Source organism: Chiloscyllium plagiosum, unplaced genomic scaffold (assembly GCF_037043375.1).
Source record: "Chiloscyllium plagiosum isolate Xiang-an unplaced genomic scaffold, Cpla_swu_hap1 HiC_scaffold_24, whole genome shotgun sequence".
NCBI classification, from domain to species: domain Eukaryota; kingdom Metazoa; phylum Chordata; class Chondrichthyes; order Orectolobiformes; family Hemiscylliidae; genus Chiloscyllium; species Chiloscyllium plagiosum.
This window is the reverse complement of record NW_028270162.1, coordinates 47,511,550-47,530,759: the sequence shown is the minus strand read 5'-3', so window position 1 is coordinate 47,530,759 and position 19,210 is coordinate 47,511,550. Positions and strand designations below refer to the sequence as shown.

Genomic DNA, 19,210 nt, shown 5'->3' with positions numbered 1-19,210 from the left:
ATTTAATTCTACATCAAGACTAGCCTCAGCATCCCTTCACTACGAAGGGGTAAATATTATTCCACTTCTAGTTTCTGCCTGGCCTGTGAGAATGTTGGAAAAAGTTGTCCTTTTCTTCAGAGGGAATAATAATGAGGCTTTTCTAAAACTACACAGGGCACAGCTGGACTACTAAGAACACTTTTGTCCCTTATCTAAGGAAAGATTATATGCTTTGGAGGCAATCCAGAGAAGGTTCACTCAACTCATATTAGGTATGGAGGGGCTGTCTTATGAGGAGAGGTTGGATAGACTGGGTCTGGATTCGTTGGAATATAAAAGAATGAGAGGTAACCTTATTGAAACATCCACAATTTTTAAAGGAGTTTTTAGGATAGATGGGCAGAGGTTGCTTCCCCTTGTGGAAGAGGCGAGGGCTCGAAGCTTATAATCTCAGAATGAAAAGTCTCACATTTAAGACAAAGATGAGGAGGAATTTCTTCTTTCAGCAGATGGTGAATCTGTGGAATTCTTTACCCCAAAGAACTGTAGAGGTTGGTCATTACGTACATTCAAGACTGAGACAGACTAATCTTTTTGATCAGTGGGGAAATTAAAGGCTGTGGAGAAAAGGCAGGATTATCAGGTCAGGCACGACCTCACTGAATGGCAGAGAAAACTCAATGGGCTGAATGGCCTACTTCTGCTCCTATATCTTACAGTCTAATGGATCAGACTAGACTGGGTTGCTACCTTCAGTTCCACAGACAGGGCAGTTGTTTGGCTGAGAAATGACGGGGATTGTGGGAGCTGTGTGAATGTGGTACAGCATGAGGGCGTGTGTGCGGGCTGGGAGGGTGGAAAACTCTCTGGATTGAGCTGTTCAGAGATTTGCTGTGTCAGCTGTGACTCAAAGGGTAGAGCAGAAGGAGGCCATTCAGCCCATCATCATTTGAATCAGAATCATATCCCTACAGTGTGGAAACAGGCCCTTCGGCCCAACAAGCCCATAGCAACCCTCCGAAGTGCAACCCACCCAGACCCATTCCCTCATTCTATTATCCTTACCCCTGACCAATGCACCTAACCCACACATCCCTGAACATTATGGGCAATTCAGCACGGCCAATTCACCCTAACCTGCACATCTTTGGATTGTGGGAGGAAACCTACTCAGACACGGGGAGAATGTGCAAACTCCACAAAGTCACCTGAAGCTGGAATCAAACCCAGGTCCCTGACACTGTATGGCAGCAGTGCTAACCACTGAGCCTGTACTGCTCTCACTCCTACCTCCAAGTTAGAAGGTCATGGGTTCAAGCCTGAAGCCTGATCCAGGCTGTTGCTTCAGTGCAGAGCCAAACAGGTGCTGCAGTGTGCTCGGTGCTTTGCTTTGTATGAGATATTCATGGAGGCCCTGTTCCCTGCCAGGAACCAAGACACAATTTCAAAGAGAGTGGAAGGAGTTCTCTGTAGTGCCCCTGGTTAAGTTCTCCCTTGAGCGACATTCAGACTGGAAAGGCTTTCTCTCCATGGATGCTGCAATCTTTGGCATTCTTTGTTTTCAGTCATCACCAGAGAACTAGCATTTTCTTTTCTGGTCGTCATGGTTTGTGGAATCTTGCTGTGCTGAAAATGGCTGCTGCAATCCCTGATATCACAGCAATTTTTACACGAACGTCATTGACTGTGAAGCACCTCGTATAAATACAAGTCATTCTTTTCTCTTGTCTGTGCCTTTCCATTCACAGCTGACAAAATACAGAGGCAAAATATTGTAAGCAGCCAGAATCACATTTTGCCCTCGTTTCTGCAATTTTCTTCTTAAACAATTTACTTTCTGACCACATGCAGCAGGTTCTGAGGACAGCCAGATTCTGAGCTGCGATTGGAGACCTATTGGTTTTGTTACTGTGCTCGCAAAGGATGAGCACCACACTCCTCTAGCTTATCTCTCCATGCTTCAGGCTCTCTGCCTTTATTCCTGATGAAGGGCTTTTGCCCGAAACGTCAATTTCGCTGCTCCTTGGATGCTGCCTGAACTGCTGTGCTCTTCCAGCACCACTAATCCAGAATCTGGTTTCCAGCATCTGCAGTCATTGTTTTTACCACAGTGTTTTCCAAGTTTTATTGTCCCTGAGGAAAGTTTAAATGCTTTAAGGTTGTGCTCCATTCTATCTTGTCTTAAAATGAACAATCTAGCTCCTCTACTCCCTGTGGCTCTGTACCTCAGCTGTGTAAATGTGATTAATGGAGTTTGCCTTACATTCTGCAGTAACCTGTTACAACACTGTAAGAGAATAGACTTAAAATGCAGAAATTCATTCCTCAGTAATGGGTTCCTGAGGACCCGGACTTTCTCCTGAGGATAACACAAGGGGATGTGTTATGAAGTTAAGGAACAGAAAATGCCTTTGAGTGTGGGAGTTGGGATATCATATTGAGGTTGTGCAGGATGTTCATGAGGCCTCTTCTGGAGTACCGTATTCAGTTCTGGTCGCCCAGTTATAAGAAGGATATTATTAAACTGGAGATGGTTCAGAAGAGACTTACCAGGATGTTGCTGGAATGGAGAGTTTGAATTATTAGGGACATTTTTCACTGGAGCATAGGGGTGACTTACTGAGGTTTATAAAATCATGAGGTGAAAGGCAGATGTCTTTTTCCCCAGGGTGGGGTATTTCAAGACTAGGGGGCATATTTTAAGGTGAGATGAGAAAGATTTAAAAAAGACATGAGGGACATTTTTTTTTTTAAACAGACAGTGTGAGTGGAATGTGAGAGGAAATGGTGGATGCAGGTAGAGTTACAGCATTTTAAAGATGTTTAGATAAGTACATGAACAGGAAAGGTTTGGAGGGATATGGGCCACGTCCAGGCAGGTGGGACTAGTTTAGTTTGGGATTATGGACGAGTTGGACTGAAGGGTCTGTTTCTGTGTTGTATGATTCTATGACTCTAAAGTCTAGAATTCTGCTTCCTACCTGACAAGTTGGTCAGAAGGCATAAATCAAGCTAGAGGGAACAAGTAGGTCTGGTGGGGAAGGGGGAAGCAGTTGAGTAGGGGGTTGTAGCCAAGATACTGGATCCAGACGTAGTGGGAGTAGTGCTGGGACATGGTGGTAGTGGCTTGTCCCTGGAGGATATAGTGCAGGGATGGTTTACTGGACTGGGAGGAAGTAGTTCAATTCTTGTTAGGCCACAGCCAGCATTGCCTTATCTTCCTGTTATTAGCAATCTAACTGACCAGGAGCCCAAAACTAGCAATCATCTCTTTTGACTGGTCTCCTCAAACTGATTGGTCAGTAACCCTTGAGCTGTTCTGAGTGACCTGCATAACATCTTGCAACTAGCCCCATCTCTATTTATAGGCAGTATTGCATATTTTGGAACAGCCAAATGTTTCTTTTGGCACTGAGTGTGCCCTGAATGTTACATTCTCACAGAATGCTGGCTTTAACAGCATAAAAGAAGAAATACAAAAAATAAATGATTTGTCACACTTGACAAAGGGGCAGCGGGTTACCTGCAGCAAGGCCCACTGCTCGCCCACCATACCACCACTGCCTTCCTCCACTGCACACCTCCCCATCACTCCCCATCTGGTAATGCTTGTGAGGGCTGACAGCTTGCCATCACATTGCAATGATCCCTGCCCTCCTTGTGTCTGAAGAACATGATGAAGGAAAGTGCCCCTGAATCTGTATCCAAGCTTTGTCCACCCCTGATAGTCAGTAGCAGCCAATGAGATAATGTTCCACGCTATAATTTGTGAACACTTCCTTTCCCTATCATTCACTCAATCTTATTTTGACCAATAATAACACCCCCGGTGCTGCTTAGCACAAATCAAAGATCTAATCTGGATCTTTCCGGATTATAAAGCTCAGTCTTGTACAATGGAGTTATCTTGAAAAACACGAGAGTCTGTAAAAGACATTGAGGAAATCAGAGTTATACATGAGAAGGTAAGTGTATTTGAACAGAGTCCATATGCACACTGCTGGGCTCCTTTCCGTTATTATCAACCTCAAATTCTCTTCACTTCTCAAAAGAATCAAATACTATTTCTGTCCCCATTTCTCTTAGTTACAGTTTTCCTTTTCTCCTGTCACCTGTATCTAGACAGCTTTATCAATTTGTTAACATTCTGTCCTCCACTTTTCGTTAGATCACCGAGTGCCCCCTTTGCATTATGAATACTGCTGGAAAGGAATACGTTCTTAGGAATTTTTATTAGTCCTTCTGACATTTATCTAGTAATGTATGTTTATCTGCAAATTTAGCTCATGTCAAAACTAAAAATTTGTCCATACTGGACACTCTGGCACAGCTCAATAACATAAATGCCAGCACAGATTGGGTAACTTGCAAATAACTTGTATACAATCCACTGAACTCCATTATATACCCTTTCATTGTACTATTTTCAGTTCTTCTAAATTTATCAAAATCTGACCATGCAGTCAGATAAATGACTTATAAGCAGTCAATAAATGACTTTTTTGATAAATTGAAAGGTAAAATCTGCCCAAACTTTCATCCATGTTCAAATCATCAGGCTCCAATTCTAAAAAAAACTTTCCTTCTCTCTTCTGTAAATCAGTGCAACTGCTAAGGCCAAACCTTGTTTCCTTATTGGTAAAGAGATACCAAATAGTTACTTCACTCTTCCACTGGTCATTGACCCACATTCAGAACATAGTGGTGGCTAATTATATGTCAAATCTTTACCCTTTGACTCAAGCATTCATTGCAACCAATATTATAAAGCAGGAGAAAAATATCTTCGAACAAAATCCAAGTTTGTGCTTTTTAGAACTTTATTTCAGTAAACCATACTCTATAAAACTTGCCTTCCACTGATTACTAGCTCCTCAAATTTATCCAGCAAATTCTCACTCAATCGACCCCTAATTAACAGATTCATCATCTTGCTGGAAAAGCACAGCAGGTCAGGCAGCATCCGAGGAACAGAGAAATCTACATTTCAGGCAGGAGCCCTTCATCAGGAACATCGATTTTCCTGCTCCTCAGATGCTGCCTGACCTGCTGTGCTTTTCCAGCACCACTCTAAACTTGACTCTGATCTCCATCATCAACAGTCTTCACTTTTGCCTAGATTCAGCACCTCATTTTCCACTTGGGAACCCTGCAACCTTCTGGACTCAGTATCGAAATCAACAATTTTAGTGCTTGTCCCCCCATTCCCGAAGACTGGGTCTAACCAAGATAATGAAATCTTTTCACCAGCGAAAGAATATATTTGACGGAATCAACAGAGTAAACTAAGCGCTGAAATTCAATTAACGGACAAAAGATAAAATGTTAATATTACCACAAGGAGAATTAGCCCTTTGTTCAGAGAAACTTTGAGGTGCATACAATTATAATATTTAATAGGCATATGGATGAGTATATGAATAGACAGGTCAAATGCTGGCAAATGAGACTGGCTCAGTTGAAGATGTATTGATCAGCGTGGATGAGTTGAACTGAAGGGTCTGTGTCTGTGCTGTACATAGGAACCTCAATTATCTGGCACTCGATTAACCGAATTTTGGATGATCAGAACAAGATCACAAGGTCTCCTATATAATCCGGCATTCAATTACCTGAACGAAATACTCCCCACCCATATCCTTTGGATAATTGAGGTTCCTCTGTATATCTCTTTATCTCTGCATCCTACATTTGTCCGAAAGTTTTCACAATGATTGGATACCCAGTGAAGTAGGTTTGAAGTGTGGTCATGGCTGTAATGTAGGGAGCATAACAGCCAATGTCTGCAAAGCAAGCTTCCACAAACAGCAAGGTGAAAATGACCCGATAATCTCGCATTCTTCTGATAGCTAACCATTGACCAACCAATGGGAAGCTTGGCCACATCCACAGGACGATGTTGTGCACAGTTTGTGCCTCTCTGCTTTTAAAAGAGGTGTCTTGTTTTTCCCAGGAGGAGATTGCGTGAGTCAGATTTCCCAGGGCTTCCGGATGATGGACTGGGATTGGTGGGTCGCCCTGCGTGATCCCAGAGACATCTGGACAAAACATCCTACACTAATCCTCAATGAGATTGTCTTCTATGTCCTGGCCCTCTTGAGTCTGAAGCATGCGGTCCGAAACGGAGGAAGGTAAACGAACATTTTTTCATCCTGCCTTTATCTTTGATTGACTGTGATGATAACCACATCTCTACAAGGCTTCAACTTTCGCATCCAAGATCAAATTTTTTTTTGTTACAGCACCTGGCTACTCCTCGTGGCTTATAACAAGGGATTGAAAAACTCATGATGATGATTAGAGTTAGGCTTTTTCCACAGTGTAGGCCCAATGGGCTGAATACCCTCATTCTGTGTCACAACCATTCTTTAATTCTGTGAAGTGCTGGGTACAATGTGTCCCATAATAAAAGTTACCACGTTATTAAAAATTCAGTCCCTTGTTAAAATCCTCTCTGTTATCTGGCAATTGGCCTATGTCCACTTTCTGCCTAAATATCCTTTGTTGGTTGACAAGGACTTGACCGGAGCATTGGGGGCTTGGCTCAACCTATTGATTGCACCCTCTCCCCGCAAAGCTGTCTGACTCGGTCTCTAAGTGTACCTCGCCTCAGGAGACACTGATTTGTTGAGTGATTGGATTTCTGCCCGTTATCCTGTTTAGGATGCAAGGGTGAATAAGTGCTACTTGACTTGCAGTGAGGATGCGGTTTGGAAGGGCTAGGAAAGAGGAGAAATGGTCTGAGCTCAATTCTATTCCCACCTGCATCCACTCTTTCCAATGTGGGGTTGGGGGGGGGGGGGGGGGAGCGGGGTTCACTAATAGAAGCAGCTATCATCAGCTGTCATCATTCATATTGACCTAGCGAAGACGGGGGTAGGGGAAGCAGGGAAAACTAAGGTAAACTACGTAGCATTCCCTCCTATGACCCAGCAGGGTTTGGAAAGTTCAGAGCAGACCAGGTTACAAATCCAAAACATCTCTTGTGTTTCACTGAAAATAGTGGAACATCCAAGCCACTTGCACATTATATCTTGAGGGGAAATAGTGTACCTTCAAGACAGGTTCACCCAGCCTACGTCCCAATTGGGAGCAGTCCTCAAACAGAACACTGGCCTCTAATGTATGGAGTGCCAATTCTCTGACCAGCACTATCAGAAGAGATGGCAAAATTGGTGAAATTACCCTTTACATGCTTTGTTCACAATCTCTGATATTTTCTTTTGACAAAGTGGCAACATTGACTCAGTTGGTGACTTCTGGATGGTTTGAGACTGTGAAGGGCTCTATACAAATGCAAGCTTATCCTTGGCAAATGGGATCCTTTTTAATGTTTTTTCAAGTAGAGGCATAGAATTCCAAAGCAAGGAAGTTATGGGGCATCTTTATAAGATGGTGGTTTGGCATCAACTGGAGTTTGTGTTCAATTCCGGGTACCGCACTTGAGAAAGGATGTGGAGGCTGTGGAGAGGTTGACAAATCATTTTACATGAATGTTTTCAGATGAGCGATCTCAGCTTTGTGGGCAGATTTCAGACACTGGGTTGTTGTCCTTTGAGCAAGGAAGGTCAAGAAGACCTGAAAATCACGAGGGGCCAAATGGGGTAGATGGGGAGAAACTGTCCCCTTTGATGGAATGGGTGAGAACAGGCAAAATGGCAGCAGTTTCAGAGTCATTGCGTTGTACAGCACGGAAACAGACCCTACGGTCCAACCCGTCCATGCTGACCAGATATCCCAACCCAATCTATTCCCACCTTCCAGCATTTGGCCCATATCCCTCCAAACCCTTCCTATTCATATACCCATCCAGATGCCTTTTAAATGTTGCAATTGTACCAGCCTCCACCACTTCCTCTGGCAGCTCATTCCATACACATACCACCCTCTGCATGAAAAGGTTGCCCCTGAGGTCTCTTTTATATCTTTCCCCTCTCACCCTAAACCTATGCCCTGTAGGTCTGGACTCCCCCAACCCAGGGAAAAGACTTTGTCTATTTATCCTATCCATGCCCCTCATGATTTTCTAAACCTCTATAAGGTCACCCCTCAGCCTCCGACGCTCCAGGGAAAACAGCCCCAGCCTATTCAATTTCTCCCGATAGATCAAGTCCTCCAACTCTGGCACCATCCTTGTAAATCTTTTCTGAACCCTTTCAAGTTTCACAACATCCTTCCGATAGGAAGGAGACCAGAATTGCATGCAATATTCCAAAAGTGGCCTAACCAATGTCCTAACAGCCGCAACATGACCTCCCAACTCCTATACTCAATGCTCTGACCAATAAAGGAAAGCATACCAAACGTCTTCTTCACTATCCTATCTACCTGCGACTCCACTTTCAAGGAGCTATGAACCTGCACTCCAAGGTCTCTTTGTTCAGCAACACTCCCTAGGACCTTACCATTAAGTGTATAAGTCCTGCTAAGATTTGCTTTCCCAAAATGCAGCACCTCAAATTTATCTAAATTAAACACTATCTGCCACTCCTCAGCCCATTGACCCATGTGATCAAGATCCTGTTGTAATCTGAGGCACCCTTCTTCACTGTTCATTACACCTCCAATTTTGGTGTCATCTGCAAACTTACTAACGATACCTCCTATGTTCACATTCAAGTTTAAGTTTGGGAAACTTAGTTTGGCTTGGATGAGTTGGACCAAAGGGTCTGTTTCCATGCTATATGACTCTATAACCAGAGAAGACCAATTTAATGTGAGTAGCAGAAGAGCTAAAGACGACACAAGGAATTTGTTTTCATGTAGCATGTTGTTAGGCCCCCACCCTCCTCTCTGACCTATCACCTCCATCCTCACCTCCATTCACCTATTGTGCTCTTTGCTACCTTCTCCCCACCCTCTTGGAGTGATTAACATATGGAGCCTTGAAATGTTGGAGGTGTACAGGATCTCAAGGATGTGGAGAGCTGGAGAAGTTTTGAGTGAAAGCAAAGGTAAGGCTGTGAAGGGAATTTAAAACAAGGACAACTATGATTTATAAAAAAATTATTACAGCGCAGTACAGGCCCTTCAGCCCTTGATGTTGCGCCAACCTGTGAAACCAATCTGAATCCCATCTCGTCTACGCTATTCCAATGTCATCCGTATGATTATCCAATGACCATTTAAATGCCCTTAAAGTTGGTGAGTTGCAGGCAGGGCATTCCACACCCTTACTACTCTCTGAGTAAAGACACTAACTCTGACATCTGTCCTATATCTATCGCCCCTCAATGTAAAGCTATGTCCCCTTGTGCTAGCCATCACCATCTGAGGAAAAATGATCTCACAGTTTACCCTATCTAATCCTCTGATCATCTTGTATGCTAACATCTGGGTATTGTCTAACTGGGGACCAATCGGTGAACAGAGGGAGGATTAGGTGAATGTAAATTGGTGCAATACAGGTAGCAGAGCTATAGGAGTTAGGATGGTTAGGAGGCCATCCATGATAATATCAGGGGTAGAAGAAGGAGAAATAGACCAGGCCTTCAGCAACAGACAAACTGAGGCAGATGGGGATCAGGAAATGTTACAGAAGTGGCCTTAGTGATGGTACCAATAAGCTCATCTCAATGTTAAATACATCACAAGGAGTTTGATTCAGCCTCAGACAATTGTCAGGAAAGGAGATGGAATTAGGGAGTTCAAATTTGTATTAGGAACCAAGAACAATGAACACAGTCTTCCCAATGTCTAGTTGGATTAAATTTCAGCTTGTTAAGTCCTGGATGTCAGAGAAGCAATCTGACAATCTGGTTTTGGGAAAGATGGTGGACAGGTAGAATTGATGTCGGTGAGAGTGAGAGGAGAATCTGTACAGTTTACTGCCTGGCTACAGATAAGGAAGGAAGCTGGTGAGAGCAGCAGGATAACAGGGAAGAGATATTGGAGAAAAATAGCGTGGTCAAACATGTCAAAAGCTGCAGAAAGGTTGAAAAGGATCTTTTGTCCCAGTCACAGAGGGTGCTGTTTCATTTCTGCAGGAGGGATGGAAACCTGATTGGAGAGATTCATGGTGATGACCTCTTACTATCCATATCTCTCCAGCATTGTGTTGAAATGTCATCAATGTCATTTCATTTCATTGAAGTTGGGTGTCTATGATAATAAGAGATGGCAGCAAGTCAGTGGAAAGCTGTAATTATCAAGGTTCATGATGCAATTTGGACCTGTACAAAATGACAGGCATATTACTCATCCCTAATCACCCACAACTTTGCGTATAAAGGACACAGCCTCCTCACCAAATTGTATTTTAAAATTCTGTGGATTATTTTTCCTAATTTCTACAGGAGGCTGACTGAAAGTGCCAAAATTTTCATGAATTATTTACAGTTGTTCCCTTGGTATTTCTTTATTTCCCTGCAGTCATACTCAGATAAAAATATCATCTGGCAATTATTATTGTTCAGGCTGTTGCTTACAGTTCAGTTGGCTGCACTCTTATCTCTGGCTCACAAGATTTTGGGTTCAAGTCCTGTTTCTGGGCTTGAACACAAGGAGCAAGGTTGACTGTCCTGAGTAGTACTGAGGGAGTGCTACATTGTCAGAGATGCCATCTGATGAGATGTTAAAGTGAGATCTCATCTGCCCGCTCAGATGGTCCCAAGCACCACCTGGAGAAAGAGTATGCCTGGTGGACTGGTCAATATTTACCTTACTCAACATCATAGATTAGTTGGTCATTATCTCTGTCTGTGGGAGTCTGCTGTACACACACTGACCCACCTTCCAACAAAAGCTATCACTCAGCAGCATGTCATTGGCTGAAAAGCACTTTGATGGTTGTGAATACAAATTTGCATATACAAATGCAAATCTTTCCTTTCCTCTCCATTGACATGCATTGCTTTATGTCAGTTCCCATGGCATCCCCTTCTCTTCCATCATCCAAACCCCATTCACTCCGGCTACACTGAGTGGTTTAAGTGTAATACCAAATTTGCCATGTACTGAAGTCTGAGCACAATAAATTCCTGAAGGCAAGGGGACAGGATTCCAATGTGAAGGTACTTCCTATAAACTTTGAGCCTCACCTTGCCTGGCCTACCAACTGTCCTACTCCCCAGGATGTGTCTTCACTCATTCATTAGGTGGATGGACTGGTGTAGTTTACACATACTGGGTCAGCCATTATGCATTCATAAACTGGCCCTCCTGGATAACAGAAGAACAGCATTGTCATCTCACCTGTTTCAGGCTAAACATACCAGTTAGATTTATTACAAGAAATAATTCATACACAGAAGGCAACATCATTGCAGCAGTGAGTTTTGAGAAGATTTGTAGCTCAGGTTGAGGTTCTGGATGTAGGTTTGCTTGCTGAGCTGGAAGGTTTGTTTTCAGACATTTCATCACCATACTAGGTAATATCTTCAGTGAGCCTCCGGACAAAGCACTGGTGATGTTTCCTGCTTTCTATTTATATGTTTGGGTTTGTTTGGGTTGGCGACATAGGAAATGACATCACCATAAAAAATGACATTATGTCACTATAGGAAATGACATCACCAACCCAAAGAAACCCAAACATATAAATAGAAAGCAAGAAACATCAGCAGTGCTTTGTCCGGAGGCTCACTGAAGATGTTACCTAGCATGGTGACGAAACGTCTGAAAATGAACCTTCCAGCTCAGCGAGAAAACCTACATCCATCATTGCAGCAATTCAAAAGTAATTCATTGGCTATAAATCACCTTGGAACTTACCGAGAAGATGAAGGGATCACTTGAAAGCAAATTCATTCTTTCTCCACAATTTAGAACTTGCACAGATACTTACTTCATGATCCGAAAGTAATTAAAGTTCCCCAGGTTCTCAGATGTTTAATACTTTATGAAGCTTCAGGACCAATATTTGAATTATTCACCTGGCGAAAAATCCAATTTCAAATTTCACACTTCAATGTAGGAATCTGATTGATGTTTATAAATGGAGGGAATTTGTGTCTACAGCTCACCTCTTGGTCAGTAATGATTTTAATGGAATGTGGCAGAACATCTTTCCAGACTGTCCTAGACTTACCCTGCTCCTGCCTGCTCATTGATTGATAGACATTCCCAGAGAGTAGTTATGGCATATTTCTCTCTCTTTTGTATTTGCTTTTCATATGCCCCAGCCCCACCATACAAGAGTGCATATGTTTTGTATTATTGTCCTGAGCTCCACCTTCTATGGGGTAGTGTAGAGAATGCCTACAGTCACTGAAGATTAGAAGAAGGAGCAGGGAGATGGAGAGAACTGGAGGCCGGTCTTGTTTCTCCTTCTGTGTGAGATTCCTGGAGACTAACCATGTACAAAGTTGGGTCTTTCAGACTGAGCAGAATAAGTTGTTCCAGTGAAATACGAATGTAAAGTCATCCCTTTCAAGCTGACGGTGGTGACGTTCATTGGCTTGTCTGATTGACACAGAATGATCTTCACCCTGGGGATGACATTCAGATGTAAACGTGGTTGGCACTTTCCATTTCTCTCAGTGCTTCAGGGAAGTTACCAACAGAGACAACATGTCCCAGGCTTGATCCAGATTCTGTGATCAGGCGTTTGGAGCCTGTTGGCCTGAGCTACAGAGAAGACAGTGGAAGATGGTGGATTGGCCACGCTAAATTACCCTGTGGTGTCCAGGCATGTGCAGGCTGGGTGGATTAACCATGGGAAATGCAGGATTGTGGGGATAGAGTGGTGGGTCTGGGTGGGATGGTTTTCGGAAGATCGCAGCAGACTCAAAGGGCCAAATGGCCTCTATCTGCGCCATAAGAAATCTATGATGGCCAATCATGAAGCAGGGGCAATGCCTGCACAGTGTTTGTGTCTAGGTCCATGTCAAATTAGAGTGTGAAGGGGTAAGAGCTCATTGTCTAGCTTCACCTGTGATAGAGTGGCCATTGCTGTCTTCAGGAGAGAAATGGAGACAAAATTGTAATTATTTAGCACTAGGAACATTCAAAGGCCCTTTTGAACCAGTGATGAGCTTCTGTAGCATTGTTACTGACGATAGAGCAGGAAATGAGGCTATTCATTGACTCACAGGCAACATTCACCCACAACAATGCGAACTAGGTCATTTAAAATGACCATTAGTTTGAACAACATTAGTTTGAACATCATTGATCAGGAATATTAGCCAAACAAGAATCTTCCCTATTCTTCTTCAATTAGCTCATTTATATCCAGGATAATAAACATCACATCCACCTCTGACAGTGCGGCACTCCCTCAGGAACATCAGCCAAAATTATTGCTTTGCGGGAGAAGTGGATATAGCAAGAGAGAGAAGGAAGAAAGTGGATCTTCCTTCAAACACAATGTTTTGAATTTTTATTGTATTGTATGTAGATATTTTTAGCCAGGGTGCAATTCCTCTGAATGTTTGGATAGAAATGGCTGGATTCCATTCAAATTAGATTGTCTTGCACACAGCATTTCATCTGTTAAATAACTGTTCAGCCGAAATGGAATTGGTATTTGCAACACCAGTACAGCTCCTAATGAGTTTGAAGTTAATGGAAACGGAATTGAGCTCAGAGAAGGTCATAACTCAAGGATTTAGTGCACAGTGTGCAGGCAGAAGATGGCAAGGCTATTGGAGTGAAAAGATCCAGTCAGGGTGAAGCGGGGGTGGGGGTGGGGGTGGGAGAAGGAGGGAGCAGCACCTGATCCCGACGACTTCTGTGCGTTCACCATGATCTGAGTACATCCAGCATTTAAGGTGAAAAAAAAAGTCACCATCAGGGATTCCTTGAACCACTTCTTGTCAGACTTTTTCCGCCCATTTCAAGGCTTGAAGGTTGTTGAGACCCCTCAGTGAGAATTGAGGGAGTGAGGGTTAAGCGGGGGTGTGGGAGCTGAGGGAGTGGGGATTGGAGGGCTGAGGGAAGGGTGAGTGAGGGACTGAGGGAGTAGGAGTGTGGGAGCTGAGGGAAAAGGGACGGAGGGATGAAGGGAGTAAGGAGTGAGGGGCTGAGGGACGGCTGAGAGGAGCTGAGGGAGAAGGGACTCGCAGGCTGAGGAAGTGAGGGGCTGAGGGAGGTGGGGTGTGGGAGCTGAGGAAGTAGGGAGTGGGGGCTGGGGCAAGGCAGGAGTGAGGGCCAACGGAGGTGGGGTGTGGAGGCTGAGGGAGGGGTGAGTGTGGGGCTGAGGGAGTAAGTAGTGAGGTGCTGAGGGAGGGGTAAGAGAGGCTGAGGGATGAAATGGTGGGGCTGAGGGTGGTGGGTAGTGGGCACTAAGGGAGCAGGGAGTGGGAACTGAGGGAATAGGGGTGTGAGGGGTGAGGAAGAGGGTGATGGAGGTCTGAGGGAGCAAGGAGTGAGGGGCTGAGGAAGGTGGGGAGAGGGGGCTGAGGGAAAGAGGGGGCTGAGGAAGTAGGGCGTGGGGTGTCTGAGGGAGCAAGGGTCTGTTCAAGCGGGAGTATTGCTGGTGTAACTCAGTCAGAAATCCACAAAGTCATTGATGCCTCAGAACTCATGACCCAACCTGGGGTCCTAACCCCACTTTGGGAAGGAGAAAGTGAGGACTGCAGATGCTGGAGATCACAGTTGAGAGTGTGGTGCTGGAAAAACACAGCATCCGAGGAGCAGGAGAGTTGACATTTCGAGCATAAGCTTTTCATCAGGAAGGCCTGCCTGGAACAGTGGCACTTTAAATCCTATCAAATGTATATTGTTAGTGAAGATTTAAGGAAATTTACTTGGTTTTCATAAAAATGAACAGAATTGTTATGACGTGCTGCTGGAGATTTGGTAGACAATATTTGATATGCCACAATGTAGGCACATGTGAGAATTCAATTCCTACTTTGTTCCATTATTGATCTAATTTGGGTTAAACAGATGGATCCTGGGCAGAGAAATTGAGAGTGCCAATGTGGAAAGGGAATTGCAGAGGAATATTATTGATGGTGAGCTCTGTACCAGCTAACAACAGGGGTTACTGTCTCTCTGATCACTGACTATTCTGGGCAGGTGCTTTAAAATAATGAATCAATAGTGAGCCAATTTCCTACTGACTTGGAACTTAACCCTGCTGCACTGCACAGCACAATGGATCAAAATGGAAGCACAAGATTGACTCTATCAGACTGAAGAAAACATTGTCCCAGATGAAGTTGGGACACACACACACACACACACAGACACACACACACACACTCACACACACAGACAGACACACACACACACTCACACAAACACAGATACACACACTGACACACACACACAGACATACACACACACACACACACACAGATACACATACACACTCACACAAACACAGATACACACACAGACACACACACTTACACAAACACAGATACACACACAGACACACACACTTACACAAACACAGATACACACCCTGACACACACACACTTACACAAACACAGATACACACCCTGACACATACACACTCACACAAACACAGATACACACACACAAACACAGATACACACACTGACACACACACACACACACTCACACAAACACAGATACACACACAGACACACACACTTACACAAACACAGATACACACCCTGACACACACACACTCACACAAACACAGATACACACACTGACACACACACACTCACACACACCCAGTGAACCAGAGGGTAATGTTAAATACACACACTGACACATACACACACTTACACAAACACAGATACACACACTGACACACACACACACACTCACACAAACACAGATACACACACTAACACACACACACTACTTCCACAAATACACACACATACATACACACAGACACACGCACACACACTCACACACACACACACACACACACAGTGAACCAGAGGGTAATGTTACATACACACACAAACACATACACACACACGCGCACAGACATACACAGAGACACACAGGCACTCCTACACACACACATACACACACACACTCACACACACCCAGTGAACCAGAGGGTAATGTTAAATACACACACACGCACAGACACACACAGAGACACACACACATACATACACACTCATACACACACAGACACACACGCACAGACACACGCACAGACACACACACAGACATACACACATACACACACACAGACACACACACACACACACACACCCAGTGAACCAGAGGGTAATGTTAAATACACACACAAACACACATACACACGCACAGACACACACAGAGACACACAGGCACTCCTACACACACACACACACTCACACACACCCAGTGAACCAGAGGGTAATGTTAAATACACACACACGCACAGACACACACAGAGACACACAGGCACTCCTACACACACACACACACACACACATACACACTCATACACACACAGACACACACACGCACAGACACACACACAGACATACATACACACATACACACACACAGACACACACACACACACTTAATGCATCGGCATCCCCATTTCACAATCTCGTCATTTTTGAGACATCCATTGACTAGAACAGAGAATTGGGTGGAGCTCAGGCAAGGGGAGAGGTTAAGACAGTGAGACTTTCATGTTAACTTCAGCTGCTACAGGAGTTGAGCCTGCTCAGTGAAAGGTAACTGACCCCTATAGTGTCCTTGTATATCACTGTCCATCAGCAATACAAACCTTGCCAAGACCAATCTTGGACGATTCAGACTGTGCCACAAGGAAGGGTGTACTAGAGTTTTCTTTGAATTGAGAAAGAAAAGAACTTGCATTTTTATAACACCTTCCACATCCTCAAGAGGTCTTTACAGCAGATAATTATTGTAAAATATTGGCATCTTCAGTGTCTCATTGTTGGACCATGGAAGTCGTAACCTTCAAAAGAGGATTGGATACATATTTGAAAATAAAGATATTTATGAGCTGTGAGGTAAGGCTGGAGGGTTGGGACCAATTAATTGGCACAGTCACAATGCACAGATTTGACTCCTTCTGGGCTCTGTTACTTCATCATTTCTTCTCTGTTCATCTGTTTAGTTTTCTTTTTCCTTAACCCTTTCATGGGATATGGACATCACTGCCAAGGCCAGTATTTATTATCCACCCCTAACACTGAGTGGCTTGTTAAACCATTGCTGTAAGTCTGGAGTCACATGGAGACTAGACCAGGTAAGGACTGACATTAGCAAACCAGATGGAGTTTTACAATAACTGAAAGCAGTTACCATTAGACCTGATAGTTTGAATCCCAGATTCATTTTTATCACTTTTGATAAGATCCAACATGGGAGTAAATGGAGTTTAATGCTGAAACGTGTGAGGTGATTCACTTTGATTAGATTAGATTCCCTATAGTATGGAAACAGGCCTTTAGCCCAACAAGTCCACACCGACCTTCTAAAGGGTAATGCACCTAGACCCATTTCCTCTACATTTACCCCTGACCAATGCACCTAACACTATGGGCAATTTAGCATGGCCAATTCATTTGACCTGCAATCTTTGGATTGTGGGAGGAAACCAGAGCAAACACATGCAGACACAGGGAGAATGTGCAAACCCCACACAGACAGTCGTCCGAGGCAGGAATCAAACCTGGGCCCCTGGTGCTGTGAGGCAGCAGTGCTAACCACTGAGCCACCGTGCCACCCCAGAAGCAAAGGGTAATGGTTGTGAATGTTTTTGTCACTGGAAGCCTATGTCCAGAGGGATTCTGCAAGGAACAGTGTTGGTGCCCTTGCTGTTTGTGGTTTGGAAGGAGTAACAGGAATGCAGAGTACTGGGCTAATGGTAAGAATCTTGGTAATGCAGATGAGCAGAGAGATCTTGGTGCCCAGGTACATGGATCATTGGAAGTTTCCACCCAGGTTGATAGGGTTGTAAAGAAGGAATATGGTGTGTTAGCTTTTATTGGTTGAGGGATTGAGTTTTTGAACCATGAGGTCATGCTGCAGCTATATAAAACTTTGGTGCGGTGGCACTTGGAGTATCACACTTGACAGTTCTGTTCACCGCATTATAGGAAGGAGGTGGAAGGTTTGGAAAGGTTCAGAAGAGATTTCCCAGGATGTTGCCTGGTATGGAGGGAACGTTTTATGAGGAAAGGCTGAGGGACTTGAGGCTGTTTTCGTTAGAGAGAAGAAAGTTGAGAAGTGACATAATAGAGACATATAAGATACTCAGAGGGTTAGATAGGGTGGACAGTGAGAGCCTTTTTCCTTGGATGCTGATGTCTAGCACGAGAGGGCATAGCTTTAAATTGAGGAGTGATAGATATAGGACAAGATGTCAGAGGTAGTTTCTTTACGCAGAGAGTAGTAGGGGGCATGGAATGCACTGCCTGCAACAGTAGTAGACTTACCAACTTAGTGGGTGGCACAGTGGTTAGCACTGCTGCCTCACAACGCTAGAGACCTGGGTTCAATGCCCGCCTCAGGTGACTGACTGTGTGAAGTTAGCACGTTCTCCCCGTGTCTGCGTGGGTTTCCTCCGGGTGCTCTGGTTTCCTCCCACAGTCCAAAAATGTGCAGGTTAGGTGAATTGGCCATGCTGAATTGCCCGTAGTGTTAGGTAAAAGGGTTAATGTAGAGGAATGGGTCTGGGTGGGTTGCTCTTTGGAGGGTCAGTGTGGACTTGTTGGGCCAAAGGGCCTGCTTCCACACTGTAAGTAATCTAAAAACTTTAAGGGCATTTAAATGGTCATTGGATAGACATATGGATGAGAATGGAGTAGTGTAGGTTAGATGGGCTTCAGATTGGTTTCACAGGTTGGTGCAATATCAAGGGCCCAAGGGCCTGTACTGAGCTGTTATATTCTATATTCTTAAGGTGAGAGGTGTGGGATGCAGGAGATTTGGCAAATTGGCAGAGTGGCAGGAAGCGGAGGGTGATGGTTGTGGGTGTTTTTGTGACTGGAAGGCTGTGTCCAGAGGGATTCCGCAGGGAACAGTGTTGGGGCCCTTGCTGTTTGTGGTTTGTACAAATTATTGAATGCAGGAGGGTTAACCAATAAGTTCGCAGATGATAGCAAAATTGGTGGGGTGGCAAATAGTAGGGAGGACAGCCTTAGATTACAAAAGATGGGCTGGTCAATGCAGAAAAATGGTAATGCTCCTGGACAGGACAAATGAGGCAAGGGAATACATGGTGGACTGAAGGACCCTGGGAAGCACTGAGGATCAGAGGGAGCTTGGTGTGCCTGTCCTCCAGCCCCTTAAGGTAGCAGGCCAGGTAGATAAAGTGGTGAAGAAGGTATAAGGGATACTTGCCTTTATTAGCCAAGTCATAGTGTTTAAGAGCAG

General features: G+C 44.3%; 1 protein-coding gene across 2 annotated transcripts in view; it reads left to right on the top strand.

The window, feature by feature from the left end:
- The window catches only part of LOC122562775 (uncharacterized), a 139,897-nt gene that overhangs the window by 33,489 nt on the left and 87,198 nt on the right, over nt 1–19,210 (top strand). Inside the window, exon 2 of one of the 2 annotated variants that reach the window (XM_043715946.2) lies at nt 5,936–6,113. In XM_043715946.2, coding sequence (XP_043571881.2) covers nt 5,974–6,113 — 140 coding nt within the window. In that variant the 5' untranslated portion in view covers nt 5,936–5,973. Of the gene's footprint in view, nt 1–5,935; nt 6,114–19,210 lie in introns of those variants that run through there. The other variant, XM_043715948.2, reaches the window with a different exon arrangement.